The sequence below is a fragment of the Anguilla anguilla genome, chromosome 11 (genome assembly GCF_013347855.1).
Source record: "Anguilla anguilla isolate fAngAng1 chromosome 11, fAngAng1.pri, whole genome shotgun sequence".
NCBI lineage: Eukaryota > Metazoa > Chordata > Actinopteri > Anguilliformes > Anguillidae > Anguilla > Anguilla anguilla.
In genome coordinates, this window is record NC_049211.1 from 8339702 (window position 1) to 8362435 (window position 22734).

Consider the following 22734-nt stretch of genomic DNA (forward strand, 5'->3'; position numbering starts at 1 on the left):
AATATCTCAAATACATATCAGAATTATTGCCCCAAGTTTCTAAGCTATTTCTTATTCACTCAATAAATGAATTCATTTACACTCAATAAAAAGTATAGTCTCAATTAAATAAATTCTGTGGATAGGCTACAGGCCCGGTAATTTGGTCTCACATTTAGATTTAAATTCTACTAAAGGTCAATGGAACGTTCTGGTGCGAGCTGTGTTTATACACGTTTTAATATTTTTCTAAGGCTGAAGCCGCTGACAAAAATATAGGTAACCATATAAATAAATCATTAATTGCAACCTGAAAAATATTGCTGACATGGTAGCTCCCACCTGTCATTTGTGATAAATTAGTCTCAACCCTTCCAATACTGAGGTATGAGCGATAAGAAGGAACGGTGCGCTATATTGATAGTATTTTTTTCTTTTATGCAGTCAAGTAGGAAAGCTCTTCATGAATAGAGTAAACCTGCATCAGCTTTCTTCTGGACTAGGCTACGCATAGGTTTGTCATCATGCGTGAGGCGACGGAATGCAGCTGAAAAATCACTGTCACTGTAGTATGACGTTGTAACACATTAGCCTACTTCTGTTTAATGGAGCACTTTTTGGAATAGTGAATAGTGAAAGCGCTACGGATCATAAGCTTATTGTGATCACAATGTTGGAATGGAAGATTCACAAAGAACTTCCTGTTAGAGTTCATCAAAAAATAGACGCACCCAAGATCAGGAAAACAAGGACAACATGACGTTTTGTAGTGAAATAACTATTTTTCGCCTGTAAAGCAGAAGTAGTCTATCCTATTCTAGCCTATACATAATAAGGCATGGCATAGTTATCAATAGCATTGATAAAATCGCTGAATTGAGCATAATAATTTGCTTTTGATATTATATTCTTTTCATCTTAACTTATAGTCAAGTAATAAACAACTAGCCTACGGCTGATAACTGACACGGGCTTCCTGATTTACTCGCGTGGACGAGCTTGGAACGCAGCGTGGGCTGAGCGGTTATTCTCTCGTAGCAAGAAGAGCTGTGAGTGGGAGATATAGTGAGTGAGAGAGAGAAAGAGAGAGAGAGAGAGAAGGATCGCTACGAGTGCGTGCGTGCGAGACAGAAGCGTGTGCATCAGTCAACTCTACTGCGCTTGAGTTCACTCCGAACGGAACAGGACAGAGAAGCAGCGGTACGGTAGAACATGGGAAGTCAAAACCACTGTCCACTTGCAACTGCTCGCTTCGCCCAGGACGGGGCAGCTGCGACGTTCCTGCAGTGACACCCTTTCTGAATTCATTAAACACGGGGAAACTTTATCAAGTGCAAGCAATGGAGATATACACTTTTGTCTTGTCAGCCTGGCTACTATTGTGCATCGAGCGGAGCACATTTACCAGGTAGGCTACTGTACCCTGTTGTATCTATGTCGATTTATTAATTTCATTCTTTCTCTTGATTAGGACCTAAATTAGTTGCAAAAATAGACACAAGTGGTGCCAGTTGTTTTAACGATTGCAGCGAAGATTCGTTTAAAAAAAAAAAAAAAAGAAGTATAATAAAAAATAAAAAAGTACCTCCAACTCATTGTTCATCTGCTAATCGCATACCTACAGTTGGAAGATGTGCTGCCTGTAACCTAGGTGATTAATGATGGACGTGTAGTTTTTAGGTCAGTCACTGCTGCCATCATTGTTCTCATTCTCTAAATCGTGATGCAGGAATGTATTGTACTCTATTTCCCTTTACGTCTTTAAAGCAGTTATTTAAAGCAGCTTGGACTTACAGCAGGACGTAAGCTTAACATTAATTTATATGTCATGGCTAAAACAGAGAGCCAGAGGTGTACGTTCATTAATTTTTATGGTTATGAAGCGCCACTGTAACCATAATCATTTGGACTTTCGGTTTGTGAGTAAGGTTGGTTTTCAAAGTACTGCCTCTGTGTTAATGAATTTGGTGAAGAGCAGTAGATCATTTGAAGTTTAAGGAACCTTACATGATTACAAAGCTTTATGTTAGATTAGTCTAAACTGAATGCCACAATTCAGTAGTTCACTTTGGCAACTTTCTGTTTACTGTGTTATAATTAAATAACCTCAGAATGACTGTGCAGAGTACAAATAGGTCAAGCACTCAAAATATAACTAAGAGGGACATTTCTCACATATATATTTCTCCAGTGAGAACAGTTCATTATTTTTTTTTTCTTTTCAGCACAACAAATAAACAGTACATTTCAAATGTAAATGCAAATAAGTAAAATCAGACAATTGCTTTCAGAAAAATTTCAACAGATGTACCTTGGCCATATTTGGTACTGCGTTTTCTCATGGATGAGGTTATGCAGCATAGAGTATATGGCAGTACAATGCAGGCAATTTATTGGACAGCATTAAACTGATTTTTATTTCCAGTAAAAGGCGGAGGATTAGTGCTGCTCGGGTCATACACTCATGGAGGGCACTTGTACTGTTTGCTGCTGTGGGCGGCGGGCAACGTGAAGGCCTTTTATTTAATGGAAGAGAAAGGATGGACTGCAGGCACATTCCACGCAGACACACACATGCGCACATACACACACACACGCACACACACACACACACACACACACACGCACACACGCATGCACACACACACACACATACATTCATGCACACACATACGCGCACGCATGCTCGCACACACACGCACGTGCATGCACGCACACAAGCACACGCAAACACGTACGCACACACATGCGCAAGCACACACATGCACTCACACACGCACGCACACACATGCTTGCATGCACACACACATGCATGCACTCACACGCACGCACACACATGCTTGCATGCACACACACATGCACGCACACACATGCACGCACTCATGCATGCACACACACATGCACACATTATTTTCTGGTCTGGAATTTTTATGAACTAACATTTAACATTATAATTATTTGATTTCTGAAACAATCTTGCAATCAGCTAGGCAATGGAATCAACTATTGAACTATATGTGCAGTATATACTGTGAAAATGGCATTGATACTCCTGTTCACAATCAAGCACGCACATTACACACTCATTACACAGTTCAGATAACATGGCACAGTCACCAGTGATGGCCTTTTCAACATATACCTTCCTTCATCTTTTTTGAACACGTAAGGCAGTGTTGGAGCAGCAGTGCCTAAACTGTGCCTGAAACTGGCTTTACTTTAGTCAGTCTCTTATTGAGAGCACAGCAGAGAGGTCATTGATAGCACAACCACTTTAAAGATACAGTAACATAACTGTAGACAGGAACAAAAATCTTTTCATGACCACATGCAGCAATAGTGGGTGCAATACTGCATTTGTCCCAGAACAGAAAGAAGATATCATCCGGCGATTAAACCTTGACCGAATTCATTAAATTGCGTCAAATAAAGGTCATTTAAAAAAGATTCGCAACTCTCAATTTGGGATAACCAGAGCTTAGGTCACTCTCTGACACCATGTGAGTGGGTCTTGTCCTTTCAGCAATGTTTATATAGCATTCACAGCATTCACATTCAACTTCTAGTTGAATGTAAAACCCAGGGTAAATATTTGGTTGAATGTGCCAGGCATTTACACTGTAAATCTCCCTTAAAGGCCGTTTTCTCTAGACTATTAATACTGACGGCTTGGAGCTGAATTTAAAGTACCGTACTTATTGAATTCTTCCAGTAAACTTGATTTTAGGCTGCAGTTTTGGTATGCATGTGAATTTTTGTAATTTTTCACTTAGTAGCCTTAGGTACATTTTGAGACGGTCACACAGTTGCCAAAATAACTCACAGGAGTATGGGGTCTTGTGCAAACAACTGTCCTTATCCATTTCAAAGGACCTTGCTCATACTTTGGCAAGTGCTTTGCTAACATATTTGCCTATCAGACATCTAGGACATATCTTGTTATGGAAATTTAATTTAATTTGTCTCCTGACAACAACCAGTAGGTAATCTTTGCCAGAATCGAAATTGAGATGATGTGCAAATTTCAAGATGACATTGAGCCATTTGGAAAATATTAGCAGTGGCATCTCATGTTTGTATGTGAAATAAGCCACCTTTAAGATGCATTCTTTAAATGACCTGTCATTTTATGCTCAAAATGTACTGTGAATATCAATCAGAGGAATATTTATTAAAACATATCTATATCAAGAAATAACTCATTGCTTCTTATTTAGAACAGTGTACTTATTTTTAGCTTACTTGATGTCTTGAGTCCCTGTATTTCATAATAGAAGCACTCCTTGTTTTTACAAATACAAGATCAGGCAGTTTGCCCTTCTTTTGTCAGTTATGAGATGGGATCATATCAAAGTGTTTAGGAAGTGTCTCAGATGAAAATCTTAGCCTGGGACATAGGAGTCGGTTAGTTCAGTAGTCAGGTTACCTATGAACTGTGTCACAGCCTCACCTAGAAGCACGCCATTGGTACGCCCAAGTCTACACTGATACATGTGTTCACTTTTAGCTAAGGACTAATGCAGAATGTGTTACTTCAAGTAGTCACAACTGCTGAAAAAGGGGTTCCATAACAAATGGAAATACATTTTTTGTTTTGTAAATGTTTGTTGAACACTATTGGGTCATTTTGCAAAATTCTTTAAAAACATTCTATCTGGATCAAGAAATGACAAAGCAAAACAAGCAAACAAAAACAAAACATTAAATACATATTTGCTTGCAGTGCTCCTGGCTACCGAGTGGCTAAACAGTTGTACTAATCAGGCTACTGTAATATAAAAGCATATTCCAGGATAATTCAAGATGAATGGACTAAATGATGCAGGTAAAGTAAAATTGATTAAAAGATGTAGAAGCTCATAGGTACACTGTAGTAAAAAATCTGAAACTACTTCCTGAGTATACGCAGTTTATGTACTGAAATTGCAATAACTGTATATGTTATGATGGAAAAAGCCCCCCTGACATTTGTAACAAACATTAAAAGCCCCCCCCCCCCCCAAACACACACCATTCACTTATTTTTAATGATGTAGTAAATAGCAGTCACACATAGTAAGTCTTCTTCCTCTGCTGCTCTTTGAAAATCACATGGTACTTGACAGACCGTGCATTTAGCGCGGGTGTTCGAGCTCCAAGTAGCTAATGACCAGAGACTGTTATGGAGGGCACTGACATAAAAGGGTTCAAAACAAAGCCATTCTATTTTAATGTTGATAAGCTTATCACGACTCCTTAGACCTAGTCTAAGGACATATAGAACGGATTCAACTGTATTTTTACATTTCTGCCTCATGTTGTCCTGACTTTGGGACTGCCAGATTTTTTTTTGTTGAATATTTTGTTATATAGTGAAAGATGAATGTGCTATGTAACAATAAATGGGAATAGTAACAGACATTTATGTTGCAATTTTAATATGTGGATCATGTGATTACTTTGACAGTTGCCATGACAGATGCACTGTTACTGTAAAGCCATTGTACATGTACTATTATACTAATACCTTTGTTAAGGTACTTTTGTAATAATCCGTAACTTTTTTTTTTGGTTTTGTCTAAATTATTCAGTACTGCCCATTCTATACACAAATGTAGATTCTGTGGGATAATCTGTGTTAGCTCCACTTCACATTCCTTAACCTTTAAAAATTTAGGGCCACTTATGCCAGCAGCTATATTACCCTGAAACAGGGCTGTCCAACCCTGTTTCTGGAGATCTGCCATCCTCTAGGTTTTCACTTCAACCCAAAAAAAGGCAGATCTCATTCACCAGCTACAAATTTCATTGAGCTGCTAATTAATAGAATCAGGTGTGCCAAATTAGGGTTGAAATGGAAACCTACAGGACGGTAGCTCTCCAGGAACAGGGTTGGACAGCTCTGCACAAAAACATTTCCCGCCCTGATGGCTATAGCTAAGTGGGACTTTACTCGTTTTTTCCTTGGTGGGGAAAATAATATTTCCACTGGAAGCTGTGCTGGTGGGCTTTTTGAACAAAAGTCTCAACTTGAGGTCTCAACTCAGTGACCATCACAGATCCTGTGGCACTTGTTCTAAAGACTTGAGGACAGAATTCCCTGGTGTCTGAACACCCGCTCTGTTCTTTCTAATCAGCTTCCCAGTTTACCAGGAAAAATCCATTCTTCTCCATGAGCTGATATATAGTAAGTGTTCACCATTGTAATTTATACTGCGTTCTCTGAACAGATGCTTTGTTTAAAGAAACATTAATTAAATCTAGAGGCATTGCTTTACTCGAGGAATAGGTGTTGGGATGCTGCTGCAGTGCAGGTGTATACTTTATCTTCTCAAAAATGGATAGCTACTGCATGTCAATACGACTGAACCTGACCAGTTACGCAAGACCAGCCAACAGTTTCCATAGCATCAGCGTTGGCCACATAAGCAGCTCTTATGGTAGTAAAGGGAAAACGATGCTTTTCACACTAGATTCATTCTTATAAAGTTATGCTTAGTCATCACAGCACCACCAAAATGGCTCAACGCACGCATTTGTAATAAAAATACCACAATTGGTATTTGACTTTACAGTTTGACCAAATGTCAGATTGGTAATGTCTGAGCTTATGGTTTATTTTTCAAGGTTTCCACAGTTATCAGTTATCTTCAAGCCATAGGTAAACACAGTATTTCAAGTATGTTGTTAAGGTCATACCTGTCTACTTATGTGTATAGAAATACTTATGCACTAGTTGAGCTAAGAAAAAGCTATTTGTGGTTCCTTAAATTATAAAACCTTTATTCATGAAACTTCATTCATTTTTATTATAATATGTATATGACAGGTATTAAAAGGCCACTGGTATAAAATTGAATTTTCCAGCTGTAAACTACTGTTCAGAGGACATTTGGAGGCACATACATTTTGTTACAATAAATCAATGTTTAGTGCAGGTATGATACATTTGTGTGTGATTGCAGTTTTGGGAAAACTTGAATGTTTAGTGAAAACTCTGACAATTGTCATAAATTGTCCCAGAGGATGGGGAGTGTAACTGGGGATGTGGACAGGCACGGCTCGTGCAAAATAAAGCGTCTGTCTCGGCGAGCCTGAGCAAACATACTGCCTTGGGAGATAATAAAGTCCCTGATTATTTGATTATAGGTCTCATTTGAGTATCGTCATTATGCGGTTTAGTTTAAGTACTAGACAGGTTGCTTTTCACCCTGAACAAACGCATTGAGAGACCATTTATGATTCCTGCACATGGTGAGACAAGCCATTCTATAATTTAAGCGAGCCTGTAGCCAGAATCCTCGCCACCTGTTTTATTTATTAAAATCTTTGGGAGGGACGTAGCAGACGGCTGCCTTGGCCCACAGTGGTCTAGCAGGATTATGCAGAGTAATGAGCTCGCCTTTGATAGCCTGTACTGTACTTTCTATGAAAGGCTAAAGCGTTTTGAAGTCTGCTTGGAATCTATGGGGAGCCACTAAAGTGAAGCTGGTGCTGGTGATATGTGATCAGTTTAAAAAAAAATATATATTTTAATGAAAAATCATCCCACAGCATTCTTAAATAATTGGAAAAAAGACAACTTACTTTCAAGTACTTTGGGCGGATGAATCAGTGCAGTAACCCCAGCTTTGTAAAGGAAGAGATGTGTTTTTTTCTGCATCATTAAACTGCATTTCCGTAGTCAGAACAGCCATGTCGAGTCAGAAGCTCCGGCGAGATTGTGCCTGAAGCCCCAAACCAAAGACTCAGCGCTGTTTGCTTGTTCAACGTTGGGCCTTGCAAGTGCCAGCTCAACCCTAAATTCCTCTCAAAGAAGTCCTCATTGCTGTTGGCATCATACTCATACTGCAGAAGACGTTGATGTGGATAGGAGCAACCGCTAAATGCCTAAATGTAGGCTAATGTAATGTAAAACTGCTGCCAAAAGATGGCAGTTATTTTCCGACGGGCTACCTGTGATAACCTCGCCCTTCACCTGCAGAGTCGCAGGTCCGTGTCCAATAATACAAATGATCAGTAACCTCTGCTTTCAGTTAAAGAAAAGCCGTCCATATTTAGGACAAATGCTTTCGTTTTTTTCCCCACAGAATCACCTGGGACCAATAAGCGTAATTGCCTTTCTGTTTGAAATTAGCTACAAAAAAACGGTGCTATTATCCAGTTTCCTGATGAGAATTTCCTCTGAATTCATTGAGATATGAAATTGACACCCGATTTCCAGATGACTTTGAGAGTAAAAAAAACAGATGCCCTGGAAGAAAACCTTGTGTCAGACTATATTTTAACCTTAAAAAGTCAGTGGAAACCTCATCTGAAGACTGAAATTAGTCTGGCAGATATGGAGTGAATTATGGTAGTAATTGAATATCCTCTTAAGTCAACTTAAACTTATTATGAGTGCAATAGTCATAGATCATTAAGGTGGAAAGCACCATTTATAACCGACTCAACAGTTTTACAAGTGTCTGTAATATGATCTGGCTGCCAGCCCAGTTGGATAATATTTGATTAATCGTGATTCCCCTTTCTGTCTAATTTTCTGAATATTAAAATTAGGGGCCGTATGGTAAATGCTATTTGAGTCAGTGTAGACAGAAAAGATTAAATTATTTATGTCGTTGTAAAGCAGGGCTGTCCAGCCGTGTTCCTGTCCTGCAGGTTTTGTCCTGTAGGTTTTCACTCCAGCCCTGAAGAAGCAGACCTCATTCAACAGCTGGTGATCTCGTCTAGCTGCTGAATCAGGTGTGCCGAATTAGGGTTGAAAGGAAAACCTACGGGATGGTAGATCTCCGGAAACAGGGTTGGGCAGCCCAGTCGTAAAGAGATTTCACTACATCACGGTCACTCAGTAGATGCTCTTATTTAGGATGCCTTTCAAAAGTGCATAACATCAATGTTAGTCCCAGGAACACAAAAGTGTGATATCACAAGGCTTGTTTACAATCATTAAGTGTACAGGTTGCTGAAAAAAAAACACATTTGTTATCATAAACACAAATGAACAGCACTGCACAGCTAGCCTTTCTTTACAGAGCTATAACTGCGTATGGAGTTACCATCCCAAACATAAATACGACAAGCACGAAACCGTCCAGACCCACGGCGCACCTCAGGCGCACGCGCCTCCAAAGGTCATCCGTGAGTGAGTGAGTGAGTGAGTGCGTGAATGAGTGAGTGAGTGAGTGAGTGACCACAATTTGCGGCGCATAGCCCACGGTGGCAGTTCTGTGGCGCCATGGGATAAAGAAAGAAAGAGCAAGGCTAAAGAGAGCTCGGGACCATGTGTGCTGTCAGAAGAGTCGAGTCTTAAGTCTGTGTCCAGTAACGGGGAGGGTTCCTCCTGTCCTGACCAGTGTGGAAAGTTCTAAATGGTATATGAATGTTTTTTTTTTTTGCACCAGTTCAGCATTAGAAATAGATTTTAGCTTGAAGTTCCCCTTTAAACAAAACACTGAATAAGCAGTTAAATGTTAATTAAAAGTGTTCTAAATTACATTACATTACATTTATTTGGCAGACGCTTTTATCCAAAGCGATGTACAAAAGTGCATTTCATGGTCATGAACAACTACAAAACACAGGTTCAATAAGATACAATACTTATTTTGTACAGCTATTTCTAGCCAAGAACACAGTCTAAACACAGCCAAGTATACCCACAGCTAGAATACAAATATTTGTCCTTATATCTGACTTACAATTAAATGCAAGTTTATTATTATTTTTTTTTTTACAGAAACACAGATTGTTGAGTTCAGTAATCAAGAAAATTAACTCACCAAACTGTTTGTGAAGAAAGAAATAACACATTCCTTTATTTGCAAGTCAATTGAATCCAGGCCACAGTACGGTTATACTGTGAGTGACAGCTGCTGTTGTCAACAGAGATAGAAGCAAAACTTGCAAAGCTTGTTAGTATGCTGTTGAGCATGAACGTGGACAACTGTGCAAGTAATGTGCAGCACTAACACTAGCCATTCCATAATTACGTCCATGATTATTATTGTGTTATTACTTTTTATTATTATTGTCCTGGTGTTGTTATTATACAGTTTGCAATGTAGATGCTGATTGGCGTTTTGCATTTCCTCTCCGTGATATGCAGTTCCTGTCCTTCGACGACAGCAGCGCAAAAATAAACAGAAAATGAATCTCCTATGGTCCATGTTGTTTCTCTCATGTTAGTATGTGAATCTCGAGCCTTGTGTTAAGTAGATCTCATGGGACCATCTGAAAAGAGACAACTGCATGCTGGGTGCACAGGAGACACTTTTGAAATATGTGAGCATATGAACAAATGCGCAGTATTCCCGAAAACAATGCGGTACAGCAGCTGACATTACAGTGTCTAGTGTTCAACCCCAAACCTCAGCCAAAAAGACAGCATTAATTTTTGTGTCTGCAGCACTAGAGTTTGTGTACAGTTCTTTGGAGACTGTGGCATAGGATGAGATCATGTAGTATGGGGAATGAAGTGAAATTGGATAAAAGTGTGTTTTACATATGAAGCTGATGCTTTTCTGAGACCTGGTTTGCTGACACGTGCGGATGTCCTAAATTGGACGGCATGCCACCAGCCGAAAGAAGTGTGTGCATGAGAAGTCCTATGTAAAATAAAGTAGAGAGTCAGGGGTTCTTATATCGCCCCCTGTCTGTGGGGGGTACTCCATTCAGCTGACTTTTCACTCCCATCTTCATTCTCAAAAACTGAAGTGAGATATTTCCTCTCCAAATTTGGAGTTGGTCCTTTATGAGCACATTGTGAAAATGCTGAGCTGATCCTCTCACTGAGACGAAAAGATAAGCTGGAAGTGACAGGTTGGAAAGGATCTTGTGTCCCTGACGGGGCTCGGAAGAAGCTCATCTTAAATTTGAAGCTAAAAGGCAAAACACATTGTGCTTAAGATTATTCTGGAAGTTTTATATTATTCAGAATTTTCTTCTGCATGAGCGTGGACTGAATGGAACATGGGAGGTTTGCAGTAGGGTCCCTAGATTTCTGTTCTTAAGCAAATTAAATTTGTAAAGACAATGGCCAGTTATGCATATCTCTACTGATATTAGAGCATAAAAGCAATAGGTATTCTATTAAACTTCTATGGTGTTATCTGTGGCAGCATGGTGAATAGCACTGTCTCCTTACAGAAAGAATGTACCGAGTTCAAATCCCGACCGAGGGACCTGGGTGTGTTCCTGCCTACCCACTGCGTGCTGCCCCCCCCCCCCCCAAACCACCCAGCCCACCCCCCCCCCCCACCACCCCCCACCCTGATCCTGGAGTGAGCAGATTTGAGAATGGATGGATGGTTTACAAAAGTAGATGTGTGATGATGTGTGTTTGGCCATGACTTAAAATAAAAACTCCCTTAAGGTTGCAATATGTGTGTATTTCATTTTATTTCCAGTTAAATGGAAATAGTTATTAAATAGTCATTCCTAGCAGTGAATAAATTCTCATTTAATTCTCTATTTTATTACTAGCTTAATGAGTATAAATATCACAGAGACAATGTTTTGGAAATGTGTTAAAATATGAATTCAGAATTTGGTCTTCTGTTATCTGTGTCTTGTACACAATATCACAGTTTGTTCTCTTCTAAAGGTTTTATTTCAGTTTCATCAATCTTTGTTTTTTTCTACATGGATTTTTTTTGTCTAAAGGTTAACATTTATTCATGAGTCATTTTATCACAAGTATTACCTGTTAGCAATATGTGAATTTTAGATGTAATATTGTGAGATATTATATTAATGCTGTTTTGTCCACAGTCAGGGTGTGATAGCAAATGGACTGATGATAGCTTAGCATTCAAAATATCCATATTGACCCATGCACCCTCACAAACCGTAATTTCCTTAGCCCTTTGAAGAGTATTTTTTTCAGAATGTTTTTTTGTTCTTCAAAATTCCAATCCAAGTCAGTGTCTCAGAAATCTTTTGTTACATCAGTATTAGAATGTTCAGTTAAGAACATTCCAATCGCATATTTGTGATCTCACACCTTGAATGGTTAAGTTTGTAAAGCTCTGATACTGTGGTTCTCGTACATGCGGCCTTCCTGTGGGATGGCTTCATTAGCAATAGATGAATGCACATGGAGCCCCCTGGTAACCTATTTGAGAACTTTCTTTCTTGTTTTCATCCCTCATGTAGTCACCCCCCCCCCCCCCCATCCCCATCCCCATCCAATCTCCTGGGTCATGCATTAATGGTATTAATGGCTTTAATCACAATCGGTGTGAAAACAAACAGATGCTAACTATTTAATCTTCTCAAACAATGTCAGACACCTAAAATTGCTTTACTGATGGATTTAAATGAAGTGTACAGGCGACGCACTACAGTTTGGTCGCGCCTCATTTACCAGTGGGATGTGATGTGGTGCAGTGGCAAGTTAGTTTTCTTTCACTTTTGTTGTTCTAAGAGCAATGAGAAGTCCATGCTAAGCACCTTTCCAGCTAGGCACCTAGTGACCCCGCGGGCTCTGTTGTCTTAGTGGAGCCTGGAGTCTGGCACCTAGGGAATAAATAAGAGAATGACTTACACTGTGGCTACACTAATTTAAATGTGGATAGGTTTTGCTGCACATTTTCCATATTGATGTTCTCTATGCACTGACAGTACTGCGAGTCACTGAAACCAGACCTTTCCGCATGCATATGTCACGTCTGTCATCCTCAGCACATTGAAGGTATGATCACACATGCATGTTTGTATGTGTTCACGTAGTCTACCTGACATGTTTTCCTGTAAACAGCAGCAACGGCACACCGTTGTCTGGTTGGTATGATACAATAGGCCAATCACTGCAATAGCTGCAGGCTAGGGCGATATAATGGAACGAGAGTGCACACAGTACATTGGCTTGCTCTCTGGTTTGATTTGGTGAAAGTGTTTTTAATGTAGGACTCTCAAGTAAAAGGTTTGTCTAATCTCAGATGCCACTAAGAGGCTGCGGAGAGGTTTATTTAACAAAAAAAATGTCAATGCTGAAAAATATTAAATTAGAAATGATTTTCGAAAGCACTTCCTGTCCAACGCGCATATGGCGCAGGCAGTTTTATTTTGCCGCCAAATTTATTATGCGCTTTCCACGTCGTTGCACTCTGGATTAACAATGGGAACATGGCTGGAGTCGGCTGTTTTGGAGCCTTTCATTTATCCAGGTACAAGCGCATTTTATTGAACAAACCTAATTAAGCTTGTTACACAAGAGAGTGCCCGACACTGCGGGGTGACCGCTACATCTGAGGAAAGCTTCCACCGCTTCGGATCCCTACTTGATCGTGTGTACACCCTCGAATAGGCAGAGCCTCAGGAAGTCATGTTAATGAACAGGAATAAAAGACTTCACGGGAACGGCGGAGAGCTAAAGAATCGCTCAGCGCTTGTTTATAGAGGGTTTGAAAGCAGGAAGTCGTTCATGAAATCCCTCATGTGCATGATCAATCAGATACCCTGCTCTGCTGCCATTTTATTACACCGCCACCTCCGGAAGGGGATGAGAGGCAGGAGCGTTGCACGTGTCCGGTTTTTTTTCTGCGGAATGTATGTACTGTTAGAAATGCCTGGTGACAGTGATGCACTGGGGAGTTACTGTGGCTGTAAAGTTTGATCGATTCCCCGATGTAAAAAATGCTAATTCTTATGCCGGTACAGTTCGGCCATGTAGGCGTATTTTCCAGCCGTAATAAAATGGAGCTAGAAGGTAGAATAGGTTAATGCTACAGGTGGTGTCTGATGTACAAAAAAAAAAAAAAAATGACAGAGCAACATTTATATTTGGCTTCACAGGCTCAGGCTGTTTTTGTTTTTGTAAGGAACAGCCTGACCTTAATTTAAAAACCTGCTATTCTGGATAGTGAGGTTGGAGTGAATTTGAAACTTTTAGTATGCGCAGCAAAATTTACAGTGCTAATTCAACTCTAACAGAGAACATGGTAGGTCCAAGTGGGAATGTATGTCCTCTGTAAGAGTTATACTGAACTGAATACCGAACATTTTACTGTGTAATTGTAGAGATAGTACCAGTAAGTAAATGAATTCTTCCAGATATCTTTTTCCAACCCCCATCTTTCTGTTGCCTTTACTTCTCTTTAAAATTAGCTTCTCCCCGTCTTTGTCCGTCACTATTTATACAGGACTGATGCATGTATTTGTACGGTATTTTACCTCACGTCACATTAGATTAATTTTAGCTTGTCCAGAGAGACAAGCACACAAGTGAATGCGTTAGGTTTACAAGAGCAGTAACTACGGAGAGGGATAATTAACGCACTTAGTGCCAGTATCCAGTAAAAGTGATGACCCGGCAGTGGAGTGCGTTATTTACAACGCATGGCGTATAAAACGAATGGTTGCCTGTTAACGTGTCTCGTTTGTCCACAAAGGCACTCGCCTTTAACTGTACTGCACACTGGGCCTTTGTGTAGCGTAATGTCTCTGTAACAGGGGTGAGAGTGGGTGTGCAGACATGGTTATGTCCATAAATTTCATCATCAATACCCATTGATCATACACTACATGGCCAAAGGTATGAGGACACCTGACATCCAACTTCTCATTCAAAATTATTGACATTAATATGGAGTTGGTCCACCCTTTGCTGCTATAACTGCCTCTACTCTTCTGGGAAGGCTTTATACTAGATGTTGGTGCATTGCTGCAGAGATTTGCTTCCATTCAGCCAGAAGAGCATTAGTGAGGTCAGGCACTGATTGGGCGATTAGGCCTGGCTCGCAGTTGGCTTCTCAATTGATCCCAAAGGTGTTGGATGGGGTTGAGGTCAGGGCTTTCTGTGGGCCAATCAGGTTCTTCCGCACCGTTCTCAACAAAACCATTTCTATATCGGCCTTACTGTGTGCTCGGGAGTATTGTCATGCCGAAACAGGAAAGGGCCTTCCCCAGACTGTTGGGGAAGCACAGAATCGTCTTGAATGTAATTTCATGCCGCAGCATTTAATATTTGCCTTCTCTGGTACCAAGGGGCCTAGACCAAACCATGAACAACAGCCCCAGACCAAAGGGGTGTCCAGATACTTTTGGTCATATAGTGTATGGAGTAAGAAAATAATAACATTTGCAAACCATATTACCATGGTAACCTAAAGATGAGGATGACATCAGGGCTGTGCTCACACTATTTGGGGGACTTACGCTCAAAATATAAAAGAGCACCTTACGCCTCTGGTAATGAAAGAAAATTGCTGCATCCACAAGGGCATGTTTGCCGTGTCAGAGCAGGGGCCATATGCTTCAGCTCATGTTAGTGTCTATCTGTGCACGTGCCTGGAGGACATGGCCCATCAGCTGGAGCTGCTTAAAAAAAGGTTCCCATTTGTGCTAGAAATGTCATCACACAGGTTCTTGCATTCACATTTGGTTTTAAAATCCAAAACAGTAATCTGGGGGAGGTATTGAACTGAGTCATGAAAAATATACATGTACATTGTACGGAAACTTTTTTTTTGTTTCTGGGCAAAAAAAGGATCATATATTAAATAAATATGAAATGCTCAAAATTGTGTAACGACAGATTTGTTTTAATTCCCAAGTGTGCACCTCACCCTGGGATGGCTTGTTTGTAATGAATTCAGAAATAAATGGCCTGCTTCAACGTGCACTTCAGTGTGTACATTAGATGAAGTGGGCACAGAGTTCTCACTGGAATTCTCTGCTCCTCTACTGTAGATTATTCCAAGTGCGATATTTCCAACTGTTATAATTATGGGAGCGATCCCTCTGAATCGCGTGCCCCTGTCGCGTTTGCCTCGTTGCTCGGAAGCGCTTGTTTCGTCGGCGCTTGAAGATGTTAGCCTGCGGATCGAGGCTGAGGGCTGGTAGTGAAGCAGTCATTGTGTTCCTCCAGGGCAGCGGCGTGTGACGATGAGAGCCGCGCGCAAAGACCGCCTGCGTTCCTTTTTCTGGCAGGCAGCCCTGCGCCGCATTGGACAGAAGACACTGCCCCCTTGTGGCCATACAACATTAATATATGCACCTGCGTGTGTCATTATAAGTAGTCTCCAATACAATTGATAAATCGTACACCAACTCATATCTTTGATTCACGAATGCTAAAGACATCTATTTTTAGAGCGTTTAGTTGATTTTACTGCAGTTTAGATCAGATTATATTATATTAGATTACTTTAGATTAGATTAGAGTAATCCTCTCAAGCACGTTCAATTTTCTAAGTGTGCCCCATTTTCATTCCGCACTTCAGATAAAATAGTACACTTTCAAATTAAAATATAAAAATTATTTAAACCAGGCAAATACAACTGATGGAAAAGAGTTACATAAAAGAGAGTATTTTTTTACAGTATATGTTATGTAATTCAGTTTTTGTTCTCTTTTAAATTTGTGGTTCTGTAGGATCCTACAAATCATTTGGCTGTGCACAAATTTTGCTGCCATGTGAAGGTCTGTAATACATTCAGGGGAATATTAAAGTTAGTGTGTGTTGTTTTTTAAATTAATTTTGGAATTGAGTTGTATATGTACTTTTATATTTTGTATATTTATCCTGTGTGTATCCTAATTATGTTTTTTCACCTGTTTCTGTCAGGACCTGGATCGGCACCCAATCTAATTCTTCCTGTTTGTATACATAATAACTTAATGACTGTTTTTGGTATTTTATTATCCATTATTTATCACGACTCGAGGAACCTGTTGGACAGTTAAACCCAGGTTCGGTATAACTGCAGTATGCCTTGTCCCTAACTTCTAGTGGGCCATTTACAGAAAGATGTTTCCATTCATTTCAGTAATCGGCAAACACACGACCCTTTGTAGGAAAGCATAAGAGTGTTGACAATACCATAGAATTTTCTCTGCAGGTGGACTCTTCCTGTGGTTTGTGAAATGACTCTGTGTGATGTCACAATAGCTCCTTCCGTCCGTGCCGTCCCCAGTTTGAGTGGACATCTCAAGCCTTGTGTCTGTGTTCCCCTAGGGCCATGATGAGTGACATCGGGGAGTATGTAGGTACAGACATTGAGATATCCTGGTTACCTAATCTGGACGAGTTAATGAAGGGGTACGCGCGAAATTTTCGCCCTGGGATAGGAGGTGAGTATGAGATCTACTGCTAGTACCATTGGTTTGCAATTCATCCCCTTGCATTTCCAGTCATTCTTAACATAATATTCTCCACAAAACACCTTGACTTTGATATGGGTTTGATATTTTATTTTGTCATGAACCAAATATGTAAAAATAAGTTCCTGTCCTATTGAATAAAAAAGTATATTTTAATTGTATTTTTTCAGATATGATCAAAGAACTGTAGGTGACCCAGTTGAATACATAAACAACCTTGAAATAATGTTAGTGAATATTTTATTTCACGAATAAGGAGTGGATTACTCTAATGTGCAGTATTGCAAGGATATGAACTGTATGCATAAGCTAATATCATTAAATTTGAAAGGGGTATTACTGGAATAACGTCACTGTGACACCTCGAGTGTCTGTGTGTTTGAGAAAGACGTTGTTAAGAATGGCTGTTAAATGCGAAATATCCAATGGAAACAGCTTTAGATTTCTCAACCTCACAGCTTAACTCAGCTCGGATCAGATTTAAATGCATGGGCTGAAACGGCTTCCACACAGCCGGCGGTGTGGGTTAACGCGGCTGCCGTGCACGCAGTGTTGCGATTTTGACACTTATAGAACCCGGCGTGTTAAGGGGTCGTGAGGTCCTCGCCTCTTTGTGAAAATCTCGAGACGTTCCATTCTGAGGCATTTGAGGTCAGCAGTCAGAGTTAGATTAGCGATCCCATTTCCCAGTATTTATTAAGTGGCATGATATCTCCATCTCCACGCCTTCAAATCCATGACATTTTCATGCGAGTAGCCTATTAAAGCGCCGGCAGAGGGTTGATGGAACGGCACGACACGTGCGCATCTCTCTCTGCAAACAACATGACCTAGTCTGCCCACTTCGAGAAACGAGACGCATCCCGGCAGTAATAAAGCCCTAATCCCTGGGGATCTCTGCGGCGGCTCTGGTCACGTTGCTGCATGTGTGGAAAGGGAACGATGGAGCGGTCTCGCGAAAAGGCGGTTTCTTTTTTCTCTCTCGCGTGAAAGCCTTTTAACGGGCCGCCGCTCCGAATGCGAATGTTTCACACATGCATCTTACAGGCGCTAAGCTGGCTAAAATGAAAAGGACACTTGGTTCACCAAACGTGTGGAATTTTCCATGTTAACAGAAATAGTGGGTGGGAAGAGGAGTTCTGCTTTCAAACGGCATGTCGTCGTTGATTAAATGTAAAGGCTTTCCCAAAATACATTTGCATGAGAAGACATTTTTCATGTTCTGATGAACATTTAAACGGTAATGGAAAACGTTATGTTTTTCTGTTGAGAGAAGTTGTGAAATTTCACTTATTCATTGCAATGGTGATCCTTCACAAACTTCCTTGGTTGTTCGGTGAATGGCTGGAGTTTGTGCCTGTGTGGGGAAGGGGGGTGGGGGATGGGGGGGGGGGGGGGGGGTGGCGGCATGGGGGCAGATGGGGGGCGTTTGGCTGTTTTTGTTCTCATTTGTTTTTCTGCAGGCCCCCCTGTGAATGTAGCGATGGCTATTGAAGTAGCCAGCATCGATCACATCTCAGAGGCTAACATGGTAATGTCAAGCTTTTTACTTGTTTTGCTACCAAGAGACTTGTAAAGGGTTCTCATTTTTGTTGCCTTGAAAGGAATACCCTTTTTAAACAGTGAAATGTACTTGCATTAAACATTTTCATTGGCATAAACTGTTATAAACCGATCCCGCACAGGACCGAAAAGCACAGTGGTATAAAAAGGACACTTGGAACATCGGGAATTACTGCGGAATTTTACTGGCAACACTGTTTCATTTAATTGACCCCTGCCTGTGATGTCATTAACTCCCTGTCCACAGTTGCCCTGGGAAATTAATGACATCAAAGGCAGGGGTCAATTAAATGGAACAGCGATGGCAATGAAATTTTGATCGATGTAGCTTGTATAGATTGACCTATTGACCCCTGCATGCGATGTCACTGACTCCACCTTTTTTCGGCGTGCGATGTCACTGACCCCACACAAACCCCCCCCCACCCCCCCTCCGATTCCCCCCCGTATTTGGCAGGACTACACCATGACCGTGTTCCTACGTCAGAGCTGGAGGGACGACCGCCTGTTGTACAACCACACCAACAAGACGCTGGGGCTGGACAGCCGCTTCGTGGACAAGCTGTGGCTGCCAGACACCTTCATCGTCAACGCCAAGTCGGCCTGGTTCCATGACGTCACCGTGGAGAACAAGCTCATCCGCCTGCAACCCGACGGAGTCATCCTCTACAGCAGCCGGTTAGGGGGGACGGGAGCTATGCTGTTTCATATCTGGAATTAGGAATATAACAGGAGAATATACTCAATCTGATGTCTGAAAAAGACATTGGAGTGGGTGTGGATGGGTGGGACTAGAGTCATCAATTATACTCTTAAAACACCCCATTCAGCTGTTACTTACTCTGTAGCAATTGATGCTTTGCTAATAAAACCTTCGTGACCACTGTCATTTGTACTTCATAGTTCATAATGCCTTGTGACACGTGTTATAATATGATAAAATGGTAACGAGAAATGTTGACAGTGGTATGACGTATACACAAATGTTGCAAAAATCGTTTGATGTTTTAATCCACATTATTTTATCCCCAGTTTGAAACATCCAATTGCAAATCAGGCCCTTGCTGTCACGTTCCATTACATACATTAGAGCTCATCAGTGTGCTAAGATTACACAGATTCTGGATCCATTTGCCAGTATTATGCGGTTTGAACCTTTTTACACATGTTTTTCTGACATTGGTTTTATAATTCCTACTGTCCAGGATCACCTCCACAGTGGCCTGTGACATGGATCTGACCAAGTATCCAATGGATGAGCAGGAGTGCATGTTGGACCTGGAGAGCTGTAAGTCCAGGCCAGCGCACCCCCCCTCCATTACTCCCCCCCCCCCAACCCCCCCCAACCACGTCGTTGAATTGTTGAAAAAAGCGCTGAAAAAATGACCCCCAATTCTCCTGTAACAGTCGATTCACAATAACAGCATTTTTCGTGACTGAAGTGTGTCATCAAAGTTGCTGTGACGAACAGTACAGGTAATGAAATAACACACCAGGCCGTTCTGTTAGTGTTTGTGCTCTGTAAAGTGAGGGAGATTGACGGAGAAAAAAAAACCAAAAAAAAAAACACACAACCAAAATAAACCCGTCTTCAGCATCCCTCTGGGGCCAATGCTGTTGGCTGGTTCCCCACCTGTGATGTAATTAATTTCATCAGACATCGTGTGACCGTCCCCTGCCTGTGTTCCAGATGGCTACTCCTCAGAGGACATTGTTTACCATTGGTCAGAGAGCCAGGTGCACATACACGGACTGGACAAACTGGAACTGTCCCAGTTCACCATTATAGACTACAGTTTTGTCACAGAGACATTGAACTTCAAATCAGGTGAGGTCATTTTTTTTGGGGGGGGGGGGGGGTAAGGAGTTGTGTTTGATAAAGTGAATGAATTTTGGCACAACACAAGCCATTCGCCCCAATTATTACCTAACAAGGGGGTTTATTGGAAAATAATGCTATAAAATTTTATTTTGTGAAAAACATGTATTTTGTGCTCTTTGAGAGATAACAGGTGATGTATTCTTGTTTCTGTAAACCAGCTGGCCGCTTCCCACGGCTAAGCCTGCGATTCCAGCTGAGGCGGAATCGGGGAGTCTACATCATCCAGTCCTACATGCCCTCCATCCTATTGGTTGCAATGTCCTGGGTGTCCTTTTGGATCAGCCAATCGGCAGTGCCTGCGAGGGTGTCACTAGGTCAGCATTGCGATATTGTGACTGCAGACCGTATTTAAATGATCTGATTACATACTAACACACATACAACGTCTTAACAACATGACTTCTTAAACATGACTACATGCAGTAAGTGAATTTAACTTGATTAATAAAAGCAATAGTACTGTTGCTGCAAGGCAATTTAAATCAGTTCATACAGATGGTTAGAAGAGCGTAAGGCACGCGTGTACATTTGTACATGGAATGCGCCGGTTAGAACAGGTGAAAGATTGATGGCCGAAACTGTGTGCTGTCCCAGGCATCACCACAGTCCTCACCATGACGACCCTGATGGTCAGTGCCCGGTCCTCCCTTCCGCGAGCCTCCGCCATCAAAGCCCTGGACGTTTACTTCTGGATCTGCTACGTGTTCGTGTTCGCCGCCCTGGTGGAGTACGCCTTCGCCCACTACAACGCCGACTACAACCGCAAGCAGAGAGCCAAGATCAAGGCCAGCAAGCTCAGCTCAGAGGTTAGCCTTTCGTTTCCTCGCGGGCGCCATGAAATCCGGACTCAGATCCTCTCAGTGACTGTGGTCGGTGGAGATGGTCCTGACGGCACTCGTCTTTTAACAGTAGGGGGTTCTCCGTTGTCCTGGCCAAATGCCCTGCGTAGCTCTAGCAATCTGCCCCTGTAATCTTTTCCAAATTTAGCTGGCCTAATGATCTCTGCCTCTCCCTCTCTGTTCGCTTACCAGTAATTTTAGTAAGTGTTATTACATCACATTAAAATCACTTGGCAGAGGCTCTTATCCGGAAGCCGAGTACAGTAGTGGCGAACATCAGCGTAACTCATAGGAATAAAATTTGCGGTATCACTAAGAAGGCACAGAGGTCCACTTACAATCAATAAGTGTAATGTTAAGTGCTAAGTGTTATAGTACAAGAATGGTGACTGTGCATCACCCAGGTAGGCACACATTGTTGGTGGTGCCTACCTGGGTGATGCACAGGGTGGCTGTGTAATATAATGGGTGAGGAGTTGGGCTTGTAACCTAAAGGTCACAGGTTCGATTCCCAAGTAGGACACTGCTGTTGTACCCTTGAGAAAGCATGTAAATGCTATGTAAAAAGGTCTGTAAGTTGCCCTGGATAAGATGCCTGTAATGTAGTGTAATGTAATGGTTCAAGGAATAATGTAACAGGGAACTATGTCACCTACTCTGTAAAATGATCAGTGTTAAATGTACATGTGGTCCCAGTTGGATTCACATAAACTCTCTTAGAGTTGAATTAACACTGGACGTTTTACTCTGCGCGTATGCAGCCTTAACGTGGGTTTTTTTTTGTTTGTTTTTGCTCGCCTCCACAGTCCATTGTGAAGAACGGGAAGCAGGCGATGGTGCTGTTCTCCCTGTCGGTGGCGGGCATGAACCAGGCGGGCCTGGCGGTGTCCAGCAGACAGACGCGGGCGCAGCGGGCCGCCCAGGCGCCGGGAGAGGCCGAGGAGGCGGAGAACGGGAAGACCCGGGCCAGGAGCGCGGCGCCGGCGGCCGAGGAGAAGAAGGGCAGCGGGTGCAAGCCCATCGACGCCGACACCATCGACATCTACGCCCGCGCCGTCTTCCCAGCTGCCTTTGCGGCGGTCAACGTCATCTACTGGGTGGCGTACACCATGTGAGGCGGGACTGCAGCCGACAGAGCTCTGCGCAAAACGAGCCTTTTTACACGGAAAAAAACTGGACCGATCGTGGCAGTTTTTTACTTCAATGACTTTTATACAGGGTGCTCTTCTCCCTGAATATCCAAAAGGATACTTTTGCTATGTATTGATTTAAAAAAAAGTCTCTAAAGGGAAAGGACTAGTCCTGCTGGGCTAGAGGCATATGCAATCTATGTATGTATATATATGCCATGTACTGACTGGGGAACGTGCACGGGAATGTGAATG

General features: G+C 41.8%; 1 protein-coding gene across 1 annotated transcript; it reads left to right on the top strand.

The window, feature by feature from the left end:
- Positions 1 to 456: 456 nt before the first annotated feature.
- gabrd (gamma-aminobutyric acid type A receptor subunit delta) lies at positions 457 to 22627 on the top strand. The gene is made up of 9 exons (XM_035383533.1): positions 457 to 1387; positions 16920 to 17035; positions 18529 to 18596; positions 19086 to 19306; positions 19834 to 19916; positions 20319 to 20456; positions 20669 to 20824; positions 21105 to 21316; positions 22156 to 22627. Exons 1-9 carry the CDS (start codon positions 1320 to 1322, stop codon positions 22462 to 22464), a joined length of 1371 nt encoding a protein of 456 aa, XP_035239424.1. The 5' UTR covers positions 457 to 1319; the 3' UTR covers positions 22465 to 22627.
- The last annotated feature ends 107 nt before the right edge of the window (positions 22628 to 22734 follow it).